This window comes from Sceloporus occidentalis, unplaced genomic scaffold (genome assembly GCF_023333645.1).
Source record: "Sceloporus occidentalis isolate IW3139 unplaced genomic scaffold, rSceOcc1.0.p SCAF_270, whole genome shotgun sequence".
Lineage (NCBI taxonomy): Eukaryota > Metazoa > Chordata > Lepidosauria > Squamata > Phrynosomatidae > Sceloporus > Sceloporus occidentalis.
Genome location: NW_028317250.1, coordinates 749,027 through 775,026, shown reverse-complemented (window position 1 = coordinate 775,026; position 26,000 = coordinate 749,027). Strand labels below are relative to the sequence as shown.

At 44.0% G+C, this 26,000-nt stretch overlaps 1 protein-coding gene across 4 annotated transcripts; it reads right to left on the bottom strand.

Moving 5' to 3' along the window:
* Nucleotides 1-1,338: 1,338 nt before the first annotated feature.
* LOC149275720 (cysteine--tRNA ligase, cytoplasmic-like) lies at nucleotides 1,339-22,541 on the bottom strand. Of its 4 annotated transcripts, none has more exons than XM_089504386.1 (23): nucleotides 22,522-22,541; nucleotides 12,944-13,182; nucleotides 12,557-12,648; nucleotides 12,032-12,120; nucleotides 11,032-11,128; nucleotides 10,777-10,875; nucleotides 9,520-9,669; nucleotides 9,269-9,409; nucleotides 8,525-8,613; nucleotides 8,290-8,411; nucleotides 7,993-8,105; nucleotides 7,646-7,774; nucleotides 6,884-7,013; nucleotides 6,535-6,638; nucleotides 6,215-6,312; nucleotides 4,508-4,697; nucleotides 4,253-4,321; nucleotides 3,999-4,080; nucleotides 3,193-3,273; nucleotides 2,992-3,059; nucleotides 1,979-2,038; nucleotides 1,781-1,864; nucleotides 1,339-1,473 (listed from the first exon to the last, which is right to left on the bottom strand). In XM_089504386.1, exons 1-23 carry the CDS (start codon nucleotides 22,539-22,541, stop codon nucleotides 1,339-1,341), a joined length of 2,481 nt encoding a protein of 826 aa, XP_089360512.1. The 4 variants fall into 4 exon arrangements, with proteins under 4 accessions (XP_089360512.1, XP_089360511.1, XP_089360513.1 ...); XM_089504385.1 differs by lacking the exon at nucleotides 22,522-22,541 and adding an exon at nucleotides 16,102-16,123 and having other exon boundaries at nucleotides 12,944-13,189; XM_089504387.1 differs by lacking the exons at nucleotides 12,944-13,182; nucleotides 22,522-22,541 and adding an exon at nucleotides 16,102-16,123.
* Between the last annotated feature and the right edge of the window lie 3,459 nt (nucleotides 22,542-26,000).

The following is a 26,000-nucleotide window of genomic DNA, read 5'->3' as shown; positions in this document are numbered from 1 at the left end:
GGAGTTGCAGGCAAAGCGCAGGATGACGTGAAGCCGGCTCCCGGGGGTCACGCAAGATCCATTGTCGCTCAGCCGGGTCGTTAGAAACGCGTTGGGTGCACGGTTTTTAGATGATAAATGATGTAACCCGTTATAGACTGACATGGTTATGACGAGAATGATGTCTGACGCCCGGGGGGGGGCCACCTTTAAACCGTCAGCCTACAAACCCCTTTACATTCATGAAATCTGCTTAGAAATTATAGTATTGATGATCGCTGTACTCTCTAGAGACGTGGACAGCCAGTCCCGCCGACGCCGGTGGACTCTCCCGCTGAAGTTGCCCGCGGGGTTCGCCCCCACACGCTGGAAAATGGCGCAGTAGGTGGGGAGCGCTGTGCGCCGCCCGGAGTCATTACTTCAGGGGACGTAAAGGTAGGCAGACGAGGGTATAGAGCCGCAGGAGATGCCGGGAGAATGCCGGGCTGTATTAGCAGTAGATAGACGGAAGAGCTCGCGCTCACTTGGAGTGTTGTGTCCAGCACCGGAGAGCGGATCTCCAGAAGGATATAGACACGGTGGAGAAAGTTCAGAGAGGGGCTACTAAAACGGTTCATGGATTACAGGATAGAATTCACCGGGATCATAACATACATATATATATATATACAGCCTGGAAGAAAGACGAGACAGATGGGGGGTATGATAGAAACATTTAAATACCTAAAGGGAGTCAACGTGATAACGGAAGAGATTTTATTTAAAAGAAGAAATAAAAGCACATGGACATAGTCTGAAGCCAGAGGGGCAAAGACTTTAATGTAATAACAGCAAATACTACTTTCCTGAGAGGGTAGTGGATGCATGGAATAGCCTTCCAGCTGAGGTGGTAGAGGTTATTACAGTGTAGGAGTTTAAGCAAGCATGTTATAGGCATAGGACTTTCCTAGATATAAGATAAGGCCGGGCACTAAGGAAAGTATTCCGAAATCGTGCAGACTGAAAGGTTCTTCTCTGCCGACAATTTCTATGTTTTTTGTGCCGTGAATCTCATAAAAATCCGCCTTATCTCCCCAAACAGAAAATCCAGACAAAAACTGACATTTCGGAACATTTTATTACATCTCAGCACAAAAACAGGTAGTCTCGTTATCGTCAGGATTTACCCCAACACTGATCACGCGGAATTGATGTTAGTCTGCAGGGGCAAATTGTGCTCCATGGAACCAGGACACTTAAGGTTGCCCCGCATGATAACATCAGTTCATAAATATGGCCGCCGTCGGGTCCGGGGGGTATTTTCCGGGCAGTTTTATGACCGCTGGTTCACTGGCTTTTGACAATCGATTCCGTGGTTTCTCAGTCTGCACTTCCGTTCTGAAGCGACTGCAGATATTCTTTGTGTAATTTTTCTTGCGCTTCGAAGAGTTTCCTGAGTTTTTTGGCTTGTCCTTTGCTCAGCTCCTTGCCCTCAACATCGTGTGTCGGGAAACCCTGGCGACGAAATAAAGTTGTATTAATCGCGGTTATAAAAACCTCAGTGCGAGCACGTGTGCGCATGAATGTGTGAGGGTGTGTGCGCATGAATGTGTGAGGGTGTGTGCGCATGAATGTGTGAGGGTGTGTGCGCATGAATGTGTGAGGGTGTGTGCGCATGAATGTGTGAGGGTGTGTGCGCATGAATGTGCGCGGGTGAGGGTGTGTGAGCATGAATGTGCGCGCGTGCGGATCAGATCACACACTCATCATACAGATTCATGTAAAACGCATTAGGAAATTACAAACAAATCAACAAACTCACGGTTTCATCAAACTTGGAGTATTTGTCGGTTTCGGACTTGAACATCTCGCTCGGAGAGACCTTCATCTTCGCGAGCTTCGCTGCCTGTGTGAAGAAGGTACAGGGGTCTGCATTCCGTACGGTTACCGTGCTGCGGCTCCGCCATTACCGCACAATATTCACTCCCGGTATGTGCCGACCTCTCGCCCCACTACATACCTCTTGCTCCTGCTTTTTCCTCGCAGCCTCCTCTTTTTTCCTTCGTTTTTCTTCCTCAACCTAAAAAAGAACACCGCTTAGTACCCAGAATGTCATCTCGATGAGCATCGCTGTGCTGCAATACTTCAAAAACTATGGAAATAAAAAAGGTTTTATTGCTTTTACCCTGCAAACGCACGCATTTTAACTGCCTTGCTGGGATCTCGGATCAGCTCCCCCTGCTGGCTGATTACACACACTGCGATCAGCAATACACGGCTATGGAGCCCTTTATTAACACAATAAATAAGGATATCTCTGAATCGTTATTTTTCAGCCACAATAAAGCAGAACATACCGGGCTATATATAATAGAATTACATGAATATTTTAGAGCTTCTCGATCCGAGGAGGAATCCGATCGTCTTTTGGAGTCAAGAAGGAATTTTTCCTTTTGTGTCAAAATACGAAAAATAGCTTAATTGGCTTTTTTTTTTGCCTTTTGGATCAAAAGCAGGAAGGGGAGCTAGAAGGGTTGATGGACTTACATCTTTTTCATCCCAAATTACTATGTCAGTATTATAATTTTTTTATTATTTGCTAAAAACTCGAAAAAAAAGGCAACCTGAAACAAAACAAGCGATGCTGGTTGTTTGAAAATCAAGACAGACAGGCAGAAAGCATTCCTCGCTGTAGATTAGAGTCACGGATCACGTATCAGAACATTTGGACACAGCGGCTGCAGCGCACGTGGCTGAGGCTCAGGTTCTGGTGGATTGGTGACACTTGGCCGAGTGGGGACCCCGCTGTACACTTGATCTGGGACAGGTGCAAATCTCAACATACCGAGCCGAAGTCTGCAGTTGGCAAGGGGGGGGGGGACATCTGTTCCGGGTTAGTATTGTTACAAACCAAAATACAATTTTTTTATATTTCTAAAAACATAAAAAATGTAACACTAGGTGGAAACTGTTTTTTTATATATATATATATATTATTTTTTTTAATTATTATTATTTTTTTATTTTATTTACCTTTTTCTTCTCTTCTTTTTCTTTCAGTAACGTCTCTCTGTCCACTAGTTTAACAACGGTTGGGAGTCCTAGGAGTAGTATTAATACACTATTTTAATCTTTACAATTCAAACAGTTTCATTTAAACAATATTAAAAAAAAAAAAAAAAAGGTTGGATTTAGCATTAAAACCATACATAGCCGAGTTTTAAGTCTGGTTACCTTCATGATCTTCAAGACGCACCCCGAGATCTGGAAGAACGTCATCCCGAAGAGCGTCGCTGAGCTGCAATACTTCAAAGACTATGAAAACAGAAACAATAAAAAGGTTTTAGCGCATTTACCCTGTAAATTCATGCATTTTAACTGCCCTGCTGGGATCTCGGATTGCTCCCCCTGCTGGCTGATCATGGACATTGCGATCAGCAATACAACGCTATGGAGCCCTGCTTGCTGATCACAGCTATGATGTGGGGTATGTCTGTAATCAGGGGATGCCGCAGAGTATATATCGGGTCATCGTTCATCAGTGGCACCTACATTTCAGAAGGAATTCAGCGCAAAATCGTTTATTATAGGTTTTTACATACTAGCACAAATATTTATTTTGCATGTTTCTATGGTTTCAAGAGAAAACCCTATTTTTCTTTTTTGTGATAAAAAGGATGTATCATTTGCGTGGGTTACATCAAATTAAGCCCACATATGGTAAATATGTAAAAACAAACAAAAAAAAAAACCCACGGTAATTAGGGTGCTAAAAAACCTTGGTGTGGAAGGGGTTAAACTGCCCTCCGTCATGGTGAGGTCATCTAATCCTGTTACGGAGCTTTTCCCATCTGACGCTTGGTTGATGTAGCTAGCAATCCGTCAATTTAATAAACTTTTAAACAATTACAGCGTTTAAATTAACTCTTTAAGTTCCTTGTGAGGTCCGGGATTCCGGTTTACGGGAAGAATGCTGAAATGCACAAATAGCCATAAAAACGTGCCGGTGTGTCACTTCAGCGAGACCGGGGTAACCTCACCTTTGTTCTCTCTGGCAATTTTTCGGACGCCTTCTCTGAAGTGAGACAGAACTTGGAGGTACGGCATTACCGTGGACTCCAGCTATGGAGGGGGGGATAAAACAGGGGCGAGAGGTTAGCTTTGCACCCCCTTAATTCAGTTTCCAAAAGGGATGAGAGGCAAATAGTATGGAATTGGGTCCAATTTAGGATATTGCTGATACCCAAGTCTTATCCTTTAAATCCACAATAAATGAAGAATAAAAGAGACTCACGTTGAGGTTCTGTGCAGCGCCCCCTACAGGGAATCCAATGGGCTCCTCTCCTTCAATAGCACCGAAGATCTGGGTAAGAAAGGACACGTTGTATTGACATCGCGGTGGGAGAAGTGTATAAAATGTATAAAAATCAGGAAATACAGAAATCCAGCCGGTAACATTCATGTTTTTAGGGGGCTGAAAGTACTGCGGAGGAATTTAGCTGCAGCCCATGTAAGTACAGAGGCTGTGGCGCAGTACAAGTCTGCTTACTCGCAGCATGCCGGTCAGGTACGTGCTGATGCTCTCCAGAAGCATTCTGTTCGGGGGAAGTTTGGCGGTTTTCTTGCCGGCGATGTACGAGTTGCACTGGCCAACGAGCGAGCGCATTTCCTCCATCACGGTCCGGGTATCGACGTTATCGCACAGGGCTTCGTGAACCGCGGCTTTCTTGTCATAAAAGCTGGTCGGAGATAAAGGGGGGCGTTCAGCGCATTAAAAAAATATCTCCTCTTCATAGTCTGCCCTATGGCGCGTCCCCCCACTTCATAGCCTGTCCTACGGCGCGTCCCCCCACTTCATAGCCTGTCCTACGGCGCGTCCCCCCACTTCATAGCCCGTCCTACGGCGCGTCCCCCCCACTTCATGAGAAATCTGGAGATATGGGTGACTACAAAGACCTGATTTACCATCTAGGAGGTAACATCTAAAGATAAAGTGACCAAGGATAAATTCCAAACGCATATGTAATGGTCTTAAGTTATTTCTTAGACCAGAGCGTCTCTCGCAGGTAAATTAAGAAATTACAACGGTGTAAATATGAGTAGAAGTCCTAATTATAATGGGTAAAACCCACCGTTATAATTGGATAATTCCAATCAAGAGGTGGAGGCTATGATAATAAGCCCTGTCTTTAAAAGCTTATGTCTTTAATAATTTAAGGACTCACCTAAACAAATAAGAGTCACCCACCTAAACCCTGACACAGACAGACCCTGACGGACTCATTCACCAAATGTACCCCAGAGAATTGGAATCTTAAGATCCTGGCACCATAATTTTACTCTTAGAGTTACTCGGAGTCCTAACCTATATTTACTTTTAGAAAGTTACATTTCTTCCCACTTAATTTCTTCCCACTGAACCTGGATTAATTTCTACAAGGACCAGTTGGACCACAGCAACAAGTGGTGGTAATTATAATTGTTTTATTATTCTGAATAGAGGTGAATTTTGTCTTCTTCGTATAGAATTCCCTTTTTCTGGGAAATAGCAAGTATTTGTTATTATTGTTTATGACGGCTTGTGAGACTGCAGCTTATAACCCGTGATAATGACAATAATGAAAAGGTATTTTTACCTGTAGATGAAGTTTGACATCATTTGCATCTATTAGGAACTTCACTAATACTCTTATTTTGTCATATTAGTAGAACTAATATATAGATAGAGTTAGTGATTTTTTTTTTTTTATTACTGCCCTGATTATCATTGTTGGTTGCTGAGTGGACTGGGAATTGTGTTTTAGTCTCATAAAGTAGTAATTCATATTGATAACTTTCGATTATATACTGTATTTTGGATATACTGTAATTTGACATGTTTTAAGAATTTTGTGTTTTATATCATGCACTGTGTGACTCATATAGATATTTTATAAATTGTGTTTAGACAATAAATAATATTTTTGATTGACTATAGCGATGATATATATCTAATTTGAATTATAATTTTCGGCGATCTGAAAGGATTTAGGATCGGAGATAAAATATAGGGTATCTCCTTAAATTAACATTGTGGATGTGGTTCTACAATATTTGGTAGCGTCGTTATCTTGCGTGTGTGATAAAATATTGGTTTTGCCTATTTTGTCTCATTAATATCCCTAACAGTAGATATATAGCAAGATGAGGGAGCTATAGAATGACAGCACTTTGTGGGTCACGGGCTACCCCAAAACACCCCGCAATGAGCCCTTACCTTCTGCTAAGCTCTATCTCGGGGGCTTCCCACTTCACAAACCGCCCTGTGATATCCGTCGGCGCCCGGAGAATATCCTTCACATTTAAAAAGAATTCCTAAAAGAAACAGAGAACATTTCTTTACACTTCCAAAAGTTTGGGGTCACCGAGCTGTTCTCACGGAAAACGAGGACATTTCATAATTACAAAAAGGGGTTTCTAACCATCAATTAGCCTTTTAAACTTAAACTTGGAATAAAATGCATTTGTGTCTAAAAGCTCAGATCAGCCTGTAACATGCATGCACGGTTATTAAGGATGATGTTGGCGTCTACGTACGTGTATGAATTTCTCATACTGGACAGCGGACTCCATCGTGTTGCAGGAATAATCCAGGGTGTCCTTCCAGGAGTGCATGAGGAACGCCAGGCGGAGTTGTCTCGCTGTTCCGGGGGGGGAGAGAATTAGGCATTTTTAATATAGTTCATTACAGTTGGCTACAAAGAACGGAGTTAAAAGCCAATCTGCCACCAAAACAGCGTAAAGATTTGAAGCTGGGCAGCCCTGGCAAGGACGTTATTCCGCCCCACGAGTAGATTTATACAGTGTCCGGCCGGGGGAGTCACAGAGCGAGCCGCGGCACTTTAAAAAATAAAGGCAAAGATCGGGAACGTTCCTGTTTCCTTACCAGTATTCCGCTTTAATGCATCTCTGATGGTGATGAAGTTCTTTAAGGATTTAGACATCTTGCAGCAGGCTATGGTCAGGTGACCGGTGTGGAGAAAATAACGCACCCAGTGGTCATTATCGTAGTAAGCCTGAAAAAACAAGACAGGCAGATAAATGGGGCGGAAGGGCCTTTACTTAAAAACATGTTATAATCGAGGGTTTTTAAGCCTAGGGGCTCGTCACTCACACCATCATCCAGTCTCCACCAATCGCTTGCTATTCCCGTCTCCTATTCCGCAGCTCCGTTTTTTCTCTTTCCTCTTCTTCTCCCCGGTATCAGATCCATTTAACAGGGTACTTCTGGAATAGGGCGGAGCCACAGCATGCACCACGGGGACAGCCCCTCCCCTCCCTGTTCCTCCAATCTGGGGAGAGGGTGTGCGCAGAGACTCCGCCCTTTTCATCAAGTACGTAGATAACCGATCTGATACCGAGGGAAAGGCGAACGAAGAAAGAAGATAAGAAGAGGCAAGAGAAGAAGCGGAGCTGCGGAACAGTAGACGGGGACACGGAAGTGGTTGGCGGAGAAGGTAATTGAGAGAGAGAGTGAGTCAGAGTGTTAGTGAGAGTGTGAGACCAATGAAATGCTATTTGACCCCCCCCAATAGCATTGTCTTATATTGACTTTTCTTTTTTTTGTTTCATTAAGACAAAGTTTTTTTATATATATATATAAAAAACTTTATAAAGTCCGACACCAATTTACATTACGTGAGCTCACCTCCGACTGCGCCAGTTCATTGTCATGATGGGGGAACCGGAGATCGAAACCCCCTCCGTGAATATCCATGGACTCGCCGAGGATAGAACCAGCCATTGCCGAGCATTCTATGTGCCAACCGGGGCGGCCCTTCAAGAGAACATTAATTCGGGATATATCGGCATGTTCTAGAAGCTCGCCGCACGCACTGTTACACACATACATTAAGTCTGCAAACACCAAAAGGGTTAATAGCAGAATACGTAAAAATGCATTTCAAGAAATATATAAAATACAGATAAAACATTGAACTTAAAAAAAAAATAAAAAAAAAAAAAGCTTAAAAGCATCCTGGTTCATTTTAATACCTTCCCCCACGGGGACTCCCAGGACGGCTCCCCGGGCTTCGATGCTTTCCACAATGCAAAATCATTCGGGGATTGCTTCTCGTTTAACCGATCCGCCGTTATGCTGAGGTCGCCTGCGGACAACGCAAATCGTGAAAAGGGTGCAAAGAAGAGCCAACGGCACGGACCGTCCCCCAACGTCCAGAAAGACACCGATCGGGGGGACGATGCTACACACCAAGCCGAGCATCAACCATCACAGGGTTAATACACTCAGCAAGACGAGAGGGGGCAAACGCAGGCACTAAATCCAAATACCTTCTCCTTCCTGAAGGGCTTTTTGATCTCCAACGGCTTCGGGAACGAGTTTGGCGTAGAAGTGCCGGTCGCTGGCGTCGAACTTGGCGGTGTTAAAATAAACCGAACCGTTGGACACGTACCTGAAACGTATAAAAAGGTATGTTTCTGTTTGACCGTATCCCACTGGAAGCTGAAGCACATGGGAGACACCACCATGCGTAAAAAAACATTTTAAGTAGAGTAAAAGTCTCACCCGTAACCGTTATCCACAATTCTTTGCACGAACTCGACGATCTCGGGCACGTATTCGCTCACTCGCGTGAGGACGTCGGGGGGGAGAACCTATAAAGAACATTAGAGTTCCGTGTCAGAATCACAGCAGGTCCTGTTATCAACTCCTTGTGTATCAAGAACACAGCCCTGTCCTGTCCAGAAGCCATGTTTCCAAAAACACAATGTTTCTTCCAAAAAAAGCCTAGCATGTACCATATCTGCCCGATTATAAGAAGACCCCCAGACTTTGGGTCTCAATGAAAGAGAAAAGAAAAACCCTATAGGGGAAAAGATCGGAACCACCTTTTTCACCTTAAAACATTGTTTATCATTAAAACAGATAATCTTTGACACTCATATACACAATTACACTCTGCACTCACATTAATGTACAGTAGAGAGGGGGGTAGGACCGGGGGTAGTAAGTTACACCATACTCATGCGTACAAACTCTAGTCAGTGGCCCAGAGATGAAGAACAACATGTCCCACGATGCTCATTGAGGCAGCCTGAGGATCATGGGATACGTAGTCCACGGCTCGTGAAGAGCGCAGACTGATATATACTTTCTGAGGATCTTTCTTCTTGCCTAATAATAGCTCGTGACTCTAACTTTTTTGCTTCGTTCCTTATTTGATGTTTTCGGCAAGTAAACGATTCGGGCAAAAAACTATTTGGCACAAGCGGGAAAAAAAAGAGGGTCGACGGGTCGAGTGAGACTCACGTTCAGATCTTCCATATCTTTATGGTATTCCCCTTCCCAGTGCTTTGGAAGCTGGGAGAAAATGGAGTTATCGGTTACGTCAGCGCCACGCTGGGCATCCAGCCAATCAGCGAGCAGATCTGCGGCTTCTTCAAGTAATATCTATAAAAAAAACAAAACATTAAGTGTTAAAAAAACAGATATTCACCCTTTCCTCCATGATGAATAGAATGTGACAAGACAGGCGATGGAGCTGGAACGGAGGGCATCACCTTCGCGTACTTAGCGATCTCCTCCTCGGACGTGTTTTTGCTCATGGCGTCCTCGAGCGGCTGGATGGCGGCAGAGACCGCCTTATCGATCTTCTCCAGCATTTGCTTTTTATCCGGATCTGTCGTCTCCTTCAGCTTTTGTGAAAATGGCTTTGTGATAATAAAAAGAAAAACGGAACAGCGTAGATTTATTTACAGGAAGCATAGAAAGGCAAAAATAACTAAAATACTGCTTTACAAATTAGAAATATAAAATAAACAAAAATAGAAAAATTTGTCATAAAACTCCGACAATTTATGAATATAGTAACTGAGATTTTGGGGACAAAAACACAAACAAACCCAAACGTACACTACCATTAAAAGTTTGGGGTCAGTTAGAAATGTCCCTGTTTTTGAAAGAAAACCAGATTTTGCCTATAAAATAACATTAAATAGATCAGAAATCCAGCGCAGACAGGGTTAATGTTGAAATATCACTGCCATCACTCCTGTGTTCCAATGGCAGATTATCACTCCCATCGCTCCTGGGTTCCAACGGCCCTTTATCACTCCCATCACTCCTGTGTTCCAACGGCCCTTTATCACTCCCATCACTCCTGTGTTCCAACGGCCCTTTATCACTGCCATCACTCCTGTGTTCCAATGGCCCATTATCACTCCCATCACTCCTGTGTTCCAACGGCCCTTTATCACTGCCATCACTCCTGTGTTCCAATGGCCCTTTATCACTCCCATCGCTCCTGGGTTCCAACGGCCCTTTATCACTCCCATCGCTCCTGTGTTCCAACGGCCCTTTATCACTCCCATCGCTCCTGTGTTCCAACGGCCCTTTATCACTCCCATCGCTCCTGTGTTCCAACGGCCCTTTATCACTCCCATCACTCCTGTGTTCCAACGGCCCTTTATCACTGCCATCACTCCTGTGTTCCAACGGCCCTTTATCACTCCCATCACTCCTGGGTTCCAATGGCCCTTTATCACTCCCATCACTCCTGGGTTCCAACGGCCCTTTATCACTCCCATCACTCCTGGGTTCCAATGGCCCTTTATCACTCCCATCACTCCTGGGTTCCAACGGCCCTTTATCACTCCCATCACTCCTGGGTTCCAACGGCCCTTTATCACTCCCATCACTCCTGGGTTCCAATGGCACGTTGCTAGGTACAATCACTGCTCCTAATTCAGAAATTACATTCTAGCTATTTTAAAACAATAAAAGAATACGTGAGAGAGGAAGGCCCCTGGAGCCGGTACCTGCAGCGCCGCATTCACATCGAGAAGCAGAGCTGAGGGCTTAGGCTGGCTGTCCTTGTACTGCTGGAGGAGGTAATTTTGCCGGGCGCGCTTTATAATCTGAATAAAGACAAGGAAAAAAAAACCATTACGTTTTATTCAACCAACGGATATTTAAATATTACGTGGAAATTAAACAGCAGAATGAGAATTGATGTCGGCCAGCGCTACAGTTCTAAGGGCCACGCGTCCGTCATAAACCAAAAGATATCTCACCTTGTCATCAATGTCCGTGATATTCATGCAGTAAAAGACTTCATATTTAAAATAGTCCCTTAAAACTCTTCGCAAAATGTCAAAAGAAATATACGATCTAAAAATAAAATAAAAGTGATGTAGAATATCTTGAATTAACTTTAACTCGTATAGTGTAATCCCCTATTATACACCAACACTCAAAAAATAACGGTCACTTAACGGATTTCATGGAAAACAAGGACATTTCTGGCTGTTAACGTAATTGGAAAAAGGGTTTTCTAACCAGCAATTAGACTTTTAAACTTAAACTTGGATCAGCGAACACAACGTGCCATTGGACCACAGGAGTGATGGGAGTGATAAAGGGCCATTGGAACACAGGAGTGACGGGAGTGATAAAGGGCCATTGGACCACAGGAGTGATGGGAGTGATAAAGGGCCATTGGAACACAGGAGTGATGGGAGTGATAAAGGGCCATTGGACCACAGGAGTGATGGGAGTGATAAAGGGCCATTGGAACACAGGAGTGATGGGAGTGATAAAGGGCCATTGGAACACAGGAGTGATGGGAGTGATAAAGGGCCATTGGGACACAGGAGTGATGGGAGTGATAAAGGGCCATTGGAACACAGGAGTGATGGGAGTGATAAAGGGCCATTGGAACACAGGAGTGATGGGAGTGATAAAGGGCCATTGGAACACAGGAGTGATGGGAGTGATAAAGGGCCATTGGAACACAGGAGTGATGGGAGTGATAAAGGGCCATTGGAACACAGGAGTGATGGGAGTGATAAAGGGCCATTGGAACACAGGAGTGATAAAGGGCCATTGGAACACAGGAGTGATGGGAGTGATAAAGGGCCATTTAGTACTTAGTTATAGTTAATAAAATAGGGAACCTGCTCTGCTGCATTTTAAAATCCATATAATCGCCATAATGTATATTAAAATTCCTTCTGCAATAAGTAACGCAGCTCACGGCGAACCCCACACGCCCTCTCTGATGAATACACGCACCTGGCATGACCCATGTGGGACGCATCGTACACGGTGGGTCCGCAGCAATACCACGTCACCCTGTTACCGTTCTGGGGCACAAACACGTCCTGCGGAAACACAAAATCACATACAATAAACAGATGTATACGATGATTATTACGCATTGATTTATAGAGCGCCATCAGGTTCCGCAGCGTACAACATCAACAGAAAAACCTGGCGGAATATTCCGGGTAGAAAGGAATCCAGAGTTAAATATGAAGACCGAGGACTTGATCAGGGTGGGGTAATTACGTCCGAACTTCTACCCTCAGCGAATCAGACACCAGAGAATGAAATCCGGACTGCGGGATTGTGGCCCCCGATCCTACCGAGCTCTGCCTCTGCCCCCAAAGGCTGGAAAGAGGTAAAGCTCAGAGGACAGTGGCGTAGAGCGGCAAAACCGGGACTGTCCGGTGCAAAGCAGGACAGTTGGCAGGCATGGGGTTATGAAGCTTTGGAGCTCACGGTGTCACCCACAGGGAGCAGTCGCTGGTCACGCACCTTGTTGCGAGTCAGGCTGTTGTACAGGCGTAGCTTGGGTTGTTCTTTGGGTTCCGGCGGTGACCACTGCGGCTGCGTCCGTCTGCTCTTACCTGGAGGACAGACAGAGTGACACTAAGGACGTGGCTGCCACGGATCGTACCGTACACGGGACTTGCAGTTTAAATGTATTAATGATCCAATATAGAAGGTACCGACTGGACCCACCGGAACCGCGTACATAGTACCTCCTGACCGCCATCACTACACCCTGTCCAATGTGACGGACCCAGGCAGCTGCAGCGGCCGTGCCAGCCTTAGCGGAAGCTGACTCCTCTCTGCTGCCACTTTCTACACAGCGGGATGCAGAAATAAAAGGGGCCGGCGGTATCACGGCGCTTTACTCACATGCCGGCAAATCGCTGGAGTTATTTTGCGCAGCGGAGTCGCTAGAAATGGCCGCTATGTGTTTGTACCACCGGACCACGTGGAAGTAATGGTCAGGAGGAGGTCCCGACAGCCGCCTGAACACCTCCACGTCGGCCGCAGAAAACGTGTATCCCTCCATATAGCTCCGAGAGCGGAGGAACTCGTTCAGGGCGCTCGCACGGCCCGTCGGATCGCTAATGCCCAGAAGAGAGCGGTAACTCGGCGCTGCAAGAAAGGCACAAAACACGCGGTCAACATGCTAAACGGAGCGACGAGTCACACGCGTGTATCAGCCACACGCCCAGCGCTGCACGGACTTAACAAAAAAAATTATAAAGAAAAAGGCAGCAGAGGACGAAAACGCGGAGCACTAATCCTACTGCGTAAATCTGTGTCATTATACTGTATTTATAGGGGTAGTCGGGAGGCAGTTGCTATAGAAGCAGGGGCGTAGTCATAGGGGTCACAACTGTATCCCGGCGTGCCACACTAGGGGGTCCGGGCGACCACTTGTCAGCCCCTTTAAAGACTTTAAATCACATCCACTTCCTGAGGAAGAGAGACGCACCACTACTGCAGGAAAGACAGGCTGTTTGGGGGGCAAAGAAGGCACAGACAGGCTGTTTGGGGGCAAAGAGGGCACAGACTGGTTGTTTGGGGGCAAAGATGGCACAGACAGGCTTTTTGGGGGCACTAACAAGCTGTTTGGTGTCACAAAAGGCACAGACAGTCTGTTAGGGGGCAAAAATGGAAATGGCAGGCTTTTTGGGGGCACTAACAAGCTGTTTGGTAGCAAAAAAAGGCACAGGCAAGCTGATTTGGGACTGAGATGGCACTGCGGGACATGTTGCTTGTTGAAGTCCGGGGTAGTTTTTGCACCGGGGTCCTGTGGCTTCTAGTTACACCCCCGGACATGAGAAAAATGAACGTTATTCGCTGGGATGATACAGCTGCGGTGTAACGGTCTGCGGTATCCATTATTCCATACCGTGCTGTATGGATGGATGGATGGATGGATGGATGGATGGATGGATGCAGGGCATTTGCATGCAGACACCCGCGCATGCATTTACTTCAATACAACACAAACACACAGGATTACACAACAACGAAACGCCTCTCCTCCCATACCACAATACGACGGGTCAAAGGTCATGTCCGCTCTGCGGGAGCTACAGTCAGTATAAATTACCGGAAATCAGTATAAATTACCGGCCGCCCACATCGCCCCCCTCACCTAACGAGCCAATTGCATGCTTAACGAGCCAATCGCATGCTTAACGAGCCGCGAGCCATAAAAAGGACATTCCTCCACCTACCGTATCCCTTCAAACCGTTTATATAAATATTTCTGTACCGACTGCCCGTGGCAAAGGGCAAGGAAGGGGTTAAAACGCAGAAGGCAGAAACATAAGATGATACTTTTGGGGGCCACAAGGCACTACATGGCAGGGGGGGGGGGCGATACGGGAACCATGCGGGGGCAAAATAATATAAACCAACTGTCTGTAGGGAATTGGTACCCCAGACTGTCAGCACCAGCTCTTAAAGCATCTCTACTGTACTTAATATAGAACCTGCCAGCAGATTGGCCCCCATTCGGCCCCCGTCTTGTCGCCCGTTTCTCCTGCTGTAAAGACTCAAACCTTAATCAGTCGTTGGTCTCGTCTTAGATTCAGGAGCCGTATGTCTATCCCATGCATGTTTAATACCCCTCACTGTATTACCCTCTACCACCTCTGCTGGGAGGCTGTTCCACTTACCCCCCCCTTACCTTCTCAGTTCTCCTTTATTAAATAGAACGAGTGAATGAAGCCCAAGTCAGAAGTGAACATGTCAGCCATTCCAAGCGTAAAAGAAAGTGAAACTACAGAAGCCGGCCGCACCTTTGAACAGCCGGTCGTGATTCTAGAACTATACAAAACCTTTTCTTTAATTTAATGATTTTCTTATTATTCAATTGAAATTGAACTATTCTACTTTTTACCGCTGGGGGAATACATGTTCATTTACACTCCTCGTTTCCTGCTGGAAGGTGCATCTAGATGTGTGCACCTACGGAACGGGTGCGCAGGAAACGCGTTCCCCACAGACTGCTGGAAAAAAATCTAAAGCGTGAAAATATTTCCGACGCTAAAAATAACAATAACAGCATTTAGCTGTCAGATAAAATAGATTTGGTTAAAAATCATACCCAAGACTGTTGAAATATTAACCCTTTAATAGCCCATTGTGAAGATTCTAAATGGCGTGTCGCCAAATGTGTTACCCAAGTGGCTCTAATATCGGTCGTCATGGAAACCTTGACTTGTCATCATTTAAAGATACCCTTAATTAAGACACCTGCATTCAAGCAGGGATATCAACCATCAACCATAATGTACTGGGGGCGAAACCACCAACTGGAAGCGAAACCACCAACTGGAAGCCAACTATATATATATTTATAAAAAGAGGGGCGATTTATTGCTGTATCCATGATGCTCGGCTGGCAGACATTATTCAGCCTGAATACATCAGTATTTGTATCACTGCATGGCACTTCCATATGGGTATAAAGAGTAGTAGATAAGTGGAACCGCTTTTGTGCATAAGTGGTCGGGATTAAATCATTGAGCAAAGCCTGAGATTTTTTTTTCAGGGATAAAACATGAAACAATGGGTTAAAACAGATGAAAGACACTGAGAATGACAATAATGGGGGGCTGGGGAGTTAGTGCAATTCCCAAAAGGAGAGCTGACATGATGCAATAGGAAGCTGTCAAACAGGATGGGTGTGACAGGAAGTCATCCAATAGGCACCTGAAACACACATCACGTATGTCACAGATACACCTCATGTATGTTCACATGCATGCAACAGCTGGGGGGAATGCAATGGGAAGCTGTCACACATGACACCCCAAGTTCATTTACATGCATGTAGAGATCGTACTGATAATACATATATGTGGTGCAGGATGCTGCAGGGAGTCACTCAGACCTGGCACACCAGGGCACATAACATCAGACACTCCCCCATTACCACCCCCCTTGTATTCAGACAGGTGGGGGCAATTACCACCCCTATGCCCCCAACGTGCTAAATGAGCGAGGTCCTGCCGGTAACAATCAGAATCGGTGCCCGGGACACTCACCCTGATCCCCGGCGGCTGCCATTCTGCCCGGCTCTACGAGTCTGATGCAACCATCAACACAACGTGTCCGGAAGCGCTGCCCGAACACGACTTCCGGTACTGGCGGTAACCAGGCAACAGTGCGTTGCGGCCTACAGGGAGGCGTAGAGCGGAGCGTCCCAGCACCAGGAGCGCGGCTGCATACCTGCCAAGTGAGCCTGGTTACTTTTACTAGTACTCTTTTTCCTCCCCTGCTGTCCCTCTTTTCTAGGAGGTCAGAATGTTTGCTGGGTATGAGGGTATCGCAGGGTTCTACGGCCCTAAAAGCCCCGATAATGTGTATAGAAACAGCAAAAAATGGCTTTATAAATTAAACTGTAAATAAAACCCATTATTCTTCTTCTAAATGCCCCCCTCAGTGGCTTTGCGGAGGTGAATGTGTACCTCCCAAGCGACCTGGTTTTGTGGGACAGTCACGATTTTCCTCACACCTCCTGATCTTTTGCCAGATGTGGGCACCTAAAATGCTTGCGTGATACGCGTATTGTAAGGTTCTGTTGCTAAACCGCCGTCAATATGTCCTGCGGAGACCCTACAAACTACAGTTGAAAACCAGTTGTAGTTTTTGCCCCGTAATATGTTATCACGTAGCTGCATATCAGAGTTCTCGCTCTGTTATCCGAGCCTCGGTCTACTAGAAAAAAAAAAAAACCCACAATAATAACAGCAAAACAAGCATCATTCTCAACAAGGCTCCGAATTTGCACTCGGCCCACCTCAGCCCAGTAGCGGGTCGCTATTATCTGCGGGAAGGTCCCAGGGCACGTGACAACAGACGTAGCACAAGTTCCATACTTTCCTACAAGAGCAAAACCACTTTAGGAGTTGGTGGCTTTCGCCGAATGGCAATAAAAATATGGCCCATCAATTCAAATCTGCATAGTCGTAATTTGGCTCAAACCAGTAAGAATTAGGGCTGCAACAACTAAGCAATAAAATCGATAATGAAAATCGTTGCCAACAAATTTCATTATCGCTTATAAGATAAGGGTTTTTCCAGAGCAAATTCTCTGAAAAATACCCCTCGTTTTATAATAACTCTTAAGATCCAGATCCCCCGCAGCGCTGCAGGGGACACGGATCCTCCTCTCCGACAGCCGGCGGTGCGCGATGCGCTCAGACATCCTCCGCTACTGTCCTCCACTTCTGCCGGAGCCTCTATGATGGAGCACTAGAGTGACATGACCTTCCGGTCCTCCACCATAGAAGCCCCGGCGGACGTATCGGCCAGCACAGCGGAGATGGTCTGTGTGCATTGTGCAACACTCGCTGGCTGCCAGAGAGGAGGATCCGTTGCAGCGCTGCAGGGGACCCGGATCATTCTCTCTGACAGCCGGTAGGCGTCTGTGCGATGCGCGCAGACATCCTCCGCTACTGCTGGCACTTTCACTGGGGCTTCTATGATGGAGCTCTGGTGACACATGATCTTCTCAGTCATAGAAGCTCCAGCGAAAATGCCGTCAGATGTTGTCTACGTGCATCGTACAGACGCTCACCGGCTGCCCCTACGAGACACCAAGGAGTCTGGAGCATGGAGGGTAATCCGGGGGGTTGGGGGGGCATATCAAGGGCACAGTGGTATATAGGGGGTTATAAGGCATATTTAGGGGGGCACAGTGGCATAAAGGGGGTATAAGGCATATTAGAGGGCACTATGGCATATGGGGGGTATAAGGCATATTAGAGGGCACTATGGCATATGGGGGGTATAAGGCATATGTGGGGAGGACGGAGTGGCATTTCTGGGGGTATAACACATATCTGGGAGTGTAAGGCATATCAGGGGGTATAAGGCATATCGGGTATATAAAGGCATATGTGGGGAGGGCAGAGTGGTATATGTGGGGGTATAAGGCATATGTGGGAGGCAGTGTGGCAAGCCTGGGCTCAAATGTGCATAACTGGGGGGGGGGGGCAGGTTTGGAAATAAAAACAAGAAATGCATTTTTCTCAAAGTTTTTTTTATTCTGTTTGTTTTTAATATCCTGTTTGTTCATTAAATTATTTTAAATAAATGAAAAAGAAGAACATGCAAGCCAGTAGCTTACATAACGCTCGTGAATAATAATTATGTACAATACATAGAAAATAAAGTCACTGAAACAAGTAAACCATAATTTATTTTTAGAATAAAGTGGACTTCTAAAATTGGGTTATATAAATAAAAAAACAATCATAAATTATTTAAAGCCAACCTAAAACTCCCTTTAGATTGTAAGCTCCTTTGAGCAGGGCCCTCCTCACCTGTTTTTTCTGTTATGATATTGTTATGTTACATTCTACTTATTATTATTATACTTTATTTATAAAGCGCCGACAGATTCCGCAGCGCTGTACAAAGGTGAAAATGTTACAGACAACGACAGGTACAATACAGCAATTGACATACAGATATAAGAGGAATGAAGGGTCCCGCAGGAACTTACAATCTATGTGTCCTTACTTATGTCCTGTCTACCCATTGTACAGCGCTACGGAATTTGATGGCGCTATATTAAACAATCAATAATAAAAATAGCTATACTGTATAAAAACGGGACGTATTCTATACGTGCATTTCATACAAAGAACGGTACGCGCCTTAAGGTTTTATTTTTACTTCTTAAAACAGACGTTCATAGTGTTAGTGGGCCGGCTAGGGACGTGAGTGGGCTCCCTTTTAACTTAAGTGGCGTTATAGGGAGCCTGATCAGTGATTGGGTCCCTGTTATGCCGCAGAGGACCTGCCTCCTTAGGCTAATGCATAGTCTGCCAAGGCCAAAATGGGCTAGAACTCTTGGCTTCATTCAAAAACATTTTGCGCAGCGGGTTTTGCTTAAAACAGTCAACACGCGAGCCGTGACGACAAACGTTTGAAGCCTCCGCGTTACTTCATTGGCATTAACGTCCCAGTTTAAGTACAAAAGCCGTAATGAGATCCTGCAGGATTCTCACCAAAACTTTTCACTGGAGTTTCCTCCTGTCAAGCTTTACACATACAGACCAACAGTCCACCAGGAGACCGGCCCGGCCCCCATTTAGTTCTCTCAAACCTTAATCAGTCTTTGGTCTTGTCTGAAAGAAAAGTGTATACTATACAAGGCGATTAGCTTACGGTTACATTATTAACAAAAAAACATTTATGTAAAGCAGCTTAAAAAAATATTTGTAAAACTTCAGAACTTTCAAAATAACTTTGTTCACCAGCCCAGTTTAAAGGTGCTGTTCCTCACTGAAGGGGCTTTACCGTTAAGGACCTCCCTCCCATCACACCTCCCTCCCATCACTATGGCCATTACTGTGTATTAAAATGTGGGCGTGGTTGTAGGTGGCCAGATTGCGGCGATGTTATACAAAGAGGAGGGGCTCCGGATGAATGACAGGACTCATTTCTGGTCTCTGTGTTTATGGCGATAAATAAAATTATGGGCAGCTTTCTGTTACCCGTCTCTACCTGATGCAGAACTTATCTGGGGATCCTTTAAGAGGAACAAAACCTAAGGAAACACAACCTGGTGCAAAATAATACAATGTAATACAAGAAATCCTTCCGTTGCAGTGAAAATTAAATAGTTACAGAGGCTGAGAAACGACATCAAGTTCAGCCTGGAGATATAGTCCATGTGCAGGAAATATAATAATAAAATATAATATCTGCAAAGATTCAGTGTCTAAATAAACCAAGTCTGTCACTGTTCCTTCAACCCTTTGGGGCTCAGATCCACTGGGCACATAGCCCACTGTATTGTATCCCCATACCCGGACATCTAGACCCCAATAGTCAAGCATGGATATGAGCCATAACACTCATAACATCGTACGTATCATCCCCCACAGCGTAGACCAGGAAGGAGTCGACTGTATGACCCCGAGACCCTGAGATTGTCTCCAGACGTTATTCAAGCAAATCATTTTGGTTCCAAAAGGTAATCCAAATTTTGTGCAGTAAAGGCAGCCAAAGCGTGTCGGGTCTGTATTAAAATCCTTTGGAGACCCCGTCAGATGCACAACGTTAACTAATCGGTATATTTTCAAGACGCAGCTCATTTATAACATTCTCCCTGCATGCATTCAGGTGTATTTTGTGGAGACTGTCCAGCAGGGCTTTAATAGAAGCTTTGCATCCGACCTCCTCCCTCCACTGCCTCAGCATTTGGTAATTGCGTTCTTCGACGTTACTCTGATAGTTGTAGGTGCAAACCTCGATGATTCTCTCATTCGGATGAAGCGTTCTCATGAAGCTGTTCCATTTCTTTGTAGGCACGTTCCTTATAAAGCAATGGAAACAGCGAGTCCAATCTGGAGGAGAAACAAAGAAAAAAGAAATCTGGTTACCAACAAAAAACGATAGTCCTGCCACCATCACCTGGTTAGCCGAGCATCTGCCGGACTGAGATCAGCCATCCACAATCTAAGGGTAATATCTGCTAAACCTGAAACGGAAGCTGAAAAAAAACGCAACTTACAGACATTACTACGCGTTATGAACAAGAAGAATACTACTACTAATAATAAAACTAATGCTATTAGTTATTGTTTTCTATAGCGCCATCATATTCCGTAGCGCTGTACAATGCGTAAACAGGACACAACAAGTGGTATATAAAAATTACTTACAGAAACAAGGCCCTGCTCAAAACAAGCCTACAATCTAGAGTACTACTACTACTGTTACAATACTAATAATAATACTAATATTAATGCTACTACTACCACCAACAGTATTAATCCTACTACTACTACTAATACTTATATTAATGCTGCTACTACTACTACTACTAACAAACTGTATTAATGCTACTAATAATACTAATATTAATGCTATGAATACTAATATTAATGCTACTTCTAATAACAGCATTAGTAGTCGTATTAGTATTACTAGTAGTAGTTTTATTATTACCTGTTTCTGTATTTCATGTTATTATATATATATATATATATATATATATATATATATATATATATATATATATATATATATATATACATACACACACACCAATTGTTATGTCCTGCCTATCCTTTGTACAGCGCTGCAGAATGTGATGGCGCTATATAAAAACACTTTAGTAGTATTAGTTTTAATATTACTACTAAAAATACTACCAATATTAATACTACTAGCACTACCAATATAAATACTACTAATGCTAAAATACTGCCAATATAATGGGGCTTTTGGCAACATCATCTGCCTGATTGGAGGACCGGGAGAGGACGTCACCCGAAGCGCCACCATTTTGGCAGAAGTTCCCGTCAGGTTTTATCTGCGGAGATGCAGATTGAAGAGAGAAGATAAAAGGTAGAAGAAGATTCAGAAGCGGAAAAGGTCGGTAGAGAAAATAGGGAAACATTTGGAAAGCGTGAGAGAGAGAGAGAGAGAAGGAACGAGACTGAGAGCTTCGTCCTTACCCTCTGCAGTTAATTTTCTTTGGTCACCCGATTCACTGGGGGAAGCCTGCAGAGCAAAAACACAAGGAATCAAGTCTTTGGGGGACTCATTGGTCGCATACGAGTAATAAACGCGACTACCTAAATAGATGTCCTGGGATTAACCCCCTAGATTTGGTTGATTTTAAAGAGAAGCCAGACAAGCTGGCACGGAGAACGGCAGCCCGAGTATCTCCCAAGCGGAACTGTTTAGTTCAACCAGTCTTTCTTTGACCCACAAATCCCTGATGCTCCTCTCTCCTCTCCTGATGCTCCTCTTTTCTAGGAGGTTTGCTGGGTATGAGGGGATCGCAGGGTTCTACAGCCCTAAATGCCCCAATAATGTGTATGGAAACGGCAGGAAAGGGCTCTGTAAATGAACAGTGTAAATAAACCCCATTATTCTTCTTTTTAATGACATGAATATGATTCTACAGGGTACAGAGTCACATCTTGGCAAGGAGTTATTTTATGCTTTATTACAGGTGATATCTCTGATTTGAGAATCAAACTTTGGGTGGCTTTTTTATTTTATTTTTGTGATGTATACACCCAGTCAGTTTTCCCCAGCAAGGCTGTCCAGACGACTTACCGCTTGTGCGTTCTGGTCATTCGTTTCGCACGGGTTTTCTCCTCCTCCGCAGTCTCTGCTGGTACCGGTACCAAGACTTTGCTGCGATGGGTGGTTGCTGGTCGAGTCGTGCGAAGGTGCTTCTGCATCCTCACCTTCCGTGGACAAGCTCTGCTGAGACAATAAGGTGTCTGGATTAATGAACAGAGTAAAAGAAGACACACATCCCCACAAAGGGTTAACTTGGTGGCCTTGACCCCCTGGTGATCCCTAATTGAGATAAATGAAACTCAGATACTGAGTAGGTCAAACACACCCAAGCTGCTTCTCATCCTCGCCGTAGGACATGGCGATCTTGCATAAGGCAAACAAGACAGATGGGCAAAAGCACTGTACACTTTGCAATACTGGTGGCCATCCAACGTTCTCCTCATGATCCGTATCTCTCCTGGATACACCCCAAACCACACTTTTAAGGCTGAAAAGCGCATTAACGACCAACGTTTGTCCTTATAAAGTACATGGCCTGCCAATCATAAGGCACAGCCCTCTGTATGATAGCATTCTGTCCTTCTCTCAGTTCCTTTACCTGTCCCGGTGGAAATCCGAGGGGCTCCGAGTTAGAAGACGCAGAGGTGTCAGCCCTGGAAGCCTGAAGAAGGCTTTCACGTTCAACAACGGTGGATACGACCTCCTAGGAGAAAAGCCAAAATCATATCTGGTAATCACGTTCTTAAGAGTTCTCAACATCAGTTTAATTCCAAATAGAGCCAAAAAAGTTAATACAACTCATTTGGGACACTTTCAATTTTTTTTTTTAAAGTTATAGCCCTTATCTGCCCTTTAAAGTCATTAAAAAAATAACTTGGGCATAAACTTTTTTAAAAAATTGGGGATTTTTATTTTTATTCATATACCTCCACGTGGCCACACAGATTCTGGCATTTTCCTATCACCCCATAACCAGCATGCATACAACTACCTGTTTTGTGATATTTTAATATATGGTGCTGACATGGGTTAATGAGATTTCCTTTTTGGGCCATTCATTTTCAGCCAAATCAGTTTTTTTCCTAATTCAGAAACTAAATTGTCACTCACCCTCGTTTACGCTCTCGCTCTCTCATGCGGTGCAGAAACACTTTTTTTTACGTGAATTCGTCTGGTCTCTTAAAGTACTTTGAAAAAGGGCGGAGCCACAGTGCACACCCCAGGGACATCCTCTCCCCCCATTGGGGGAGAAGGCAAGAGCCGAGGCTCCTCCCTTTTGCAGAAGCGCTCCAGGAGACCTGGTCGACTGAGCCGATACCGGAGAGACGTGGATGAAGAAAGAAGAACAAGAAGAGGCAAGAGAAAGGGGCAGACGCATATGGGGGGAGGATTCAACAGAATCATGTATTTGCAAGGGGGACACCACAAAAATGTAAAGGCAACACTCAGCTATCCTATGCATTCAAGTTATACGACGGCTGAAATGATTTATAAACCAATTGGTACAGATTGTCAGGTTTCGTAGTGGCATACTTCTGAAAAAGAGCGGTTCCCTTCACCGGTTTTCTTCTGTTGCAAAGGCGTTGAGGTTCTTCCATCAACGCTAACATCGGTCAGCGAGGTTCTCCTGCTGTCTAAAATCTGTTTAAAGAACGAAACATAAAATGTGTTCTGAAACGTGGCGTTAGTAAGGATATTTCATAGTTCTTCCAATGGAACCCTGCTTGTTGATCACAGTAAAAGGAAGGGGGGGGGGGGTTGATTGGGAGCCATAAAAACGTATGAGGGAACCCTTAAGGGATTTTGAGCCATAGTGCACTAGAAACAGTGCAAAAAGAAATATATATATATAAAATGAAGTGTCCCTTCCACTATAAAGTCAATAATATAAAAAAAATGTAATATGGGGTAATATGTAACATTAAAATATGTATATGGGTTTTGATTAATAAGATGTTGTGAATGTAAATTGGGTCATTGTTCAGCTGTGCTACCTACAGTATAGAAGACAATTTAAGCAAGATTGTAAAAATGTGATTTTTTTTTTTTCTATTTAAGTATATTTTTTTAATCTATCATAACTAATAATGTTTTACGTGTTTCTGTGATTTTAAAAGAAGGCCCTACTTCCCCTGAGCAAAATAATGTATAATTTGTGCATCAAGTATGGGAAAGGGGAATCATGGCTGAACAAACCTACAGTAAAATTGACAAAAAATGTATTATTTCGGTCCTTTGGTTATGAAAACCCCCTCGGGCCTGAAGAGGGCAAAAAATGTAGCCAACAATATTTTGGCTACTGGGAAGTGACCCATATATCATTTTAATTGTTATTATTTAACATGCTGTTATATAACTACATTTATTAAACGTTAGTAAACTGATATTTTAGAAGAATTAAGTCTTACCTTCTTTGCATCTGATTGACAAACTGTGGGGAAAAAAACCAAACATTTATGGATCTGAAATCCCCCAAAACAATACAGATTTGTTTAAAGAGGAAATCACCTAAACAGTTTAATTGAATTCACACCAACTCAAAACAATAATAAAATCAGTTGTTTTTTTTTACAAATATTCTGCCGTTTTTCCTTTTCACCCCGGTTGTAGTTCTTGCCCCTTGAAGCTGCATATTAGTCATTCGTATGAGGTCTCGTTATCTGAGCCAAATCTACTAGACAAACCCCTGATTTATCATACTGCCTGTCGGCAATAATAGAATGGCTCAGTCTTAATCACCCACTTAGGCATTCTAATGAAAGTCTATGGGGGAACGGACTTCATGAGCATTGCCATAAAGCATCAGCTCAGTGTGGTGTTTGAGACGAAAAGTCACTCAAAATATCACATGACTGATAACAAATGGCGGCTCCAGATAAAGGGAGTTTATTGGGAGGGGGTTAATTACTGTATACAGTGCTGGGGTGTAATTACTGAATGCAGTGTTGGGGGATATACTTAAGGAAAAAAGATCCCTTTCCGTGGGACTTCCCCTTTCATTTAAATGACCTATAACCTGTGAGGTTTTTTTTGTCAGGGTAGTTGATCTGGAGATATATAATTGAAAGTTTACCTAACAGACAGAGATCGCAGCCATATTATCTGTTCAACCTCCAGTACAAAAGTTGTATCCTCCCCGACCCTTACAAAAGCTACCTAAACCAATCAGTAACAATCAGCAACATAACGGGGGAGGAATAATCATCTGCTACATCATCATTATATGTTAAAAACACACCACAGACTCATGCAGGCTCCTACCTCTTGTCTTGCAACATACAAATATGCCGACGGATACGATTGCAGCCAAAAGTGCGATTCCCACACCTGAAAAGAATAAGAGCAACTTCAGGCTCAGGGATGCATAAAAATTACAATTTTAAAAATGGACATTTTATTTAAATTTTAAATAAAAAATGTCAGGGTCTTAAGAAAATATACTATTCTTTCAAAATTATGGAAACAAAAATATTTACCAAATCCTACAAAACATTATTTACCAAAAAAAAAAAACACAAAACATTCCCATCTATGCTTTTGTTCTCGTTTTAACTTACAGGGATATATAATCCACGTGGTGTCCTTGGTGGGTGATTCTGTGACGGCTAGAAGAATAAAAAAAATAGCCTAAATATATTGATTTGACGATTAAAATCTTTACGCCCAGGGTCGGCGATAAACATTTTACTTACAAACGTCAGGGTTTTGAGTGGTGTCTGGAAGAGTATCTTCACAAACGGTGTCCGAAGTGTCGTTGCATTCAAGCTTTACACGCCCAGGGCACCTAAAATCCAAAAATAAATAAATCCGGACATAAAACAATATTGCCCCCCCCCCCCCCAAAAAAAAAAATAGTATGTTAAAACTGAGCATTGAATTTTGATTC

Bases quoted from the DNA above. Each gene is read 5' to 3' on its own strand.
- LOC149275720 (XM_089504385.1), bottom strand. From the start codon at position 16,123: ATGGCAGCCGCCGGGGATCAGG. The intron at 7,014-7,645 runs GTGAGCTCACGT...TTGTTTTTTCAG, and splicing joins ATGAACTGGCGCAGTCGGAG to GCTTACTACGATAATGACCA. The intron at 4,081-4,252 runs GTGAGTCTCTTT...CCCCCTCCATAG, and splicing joins GCGCTGCACAGAACCTCAAC to CTGGAGTCCACGGTAATGCC.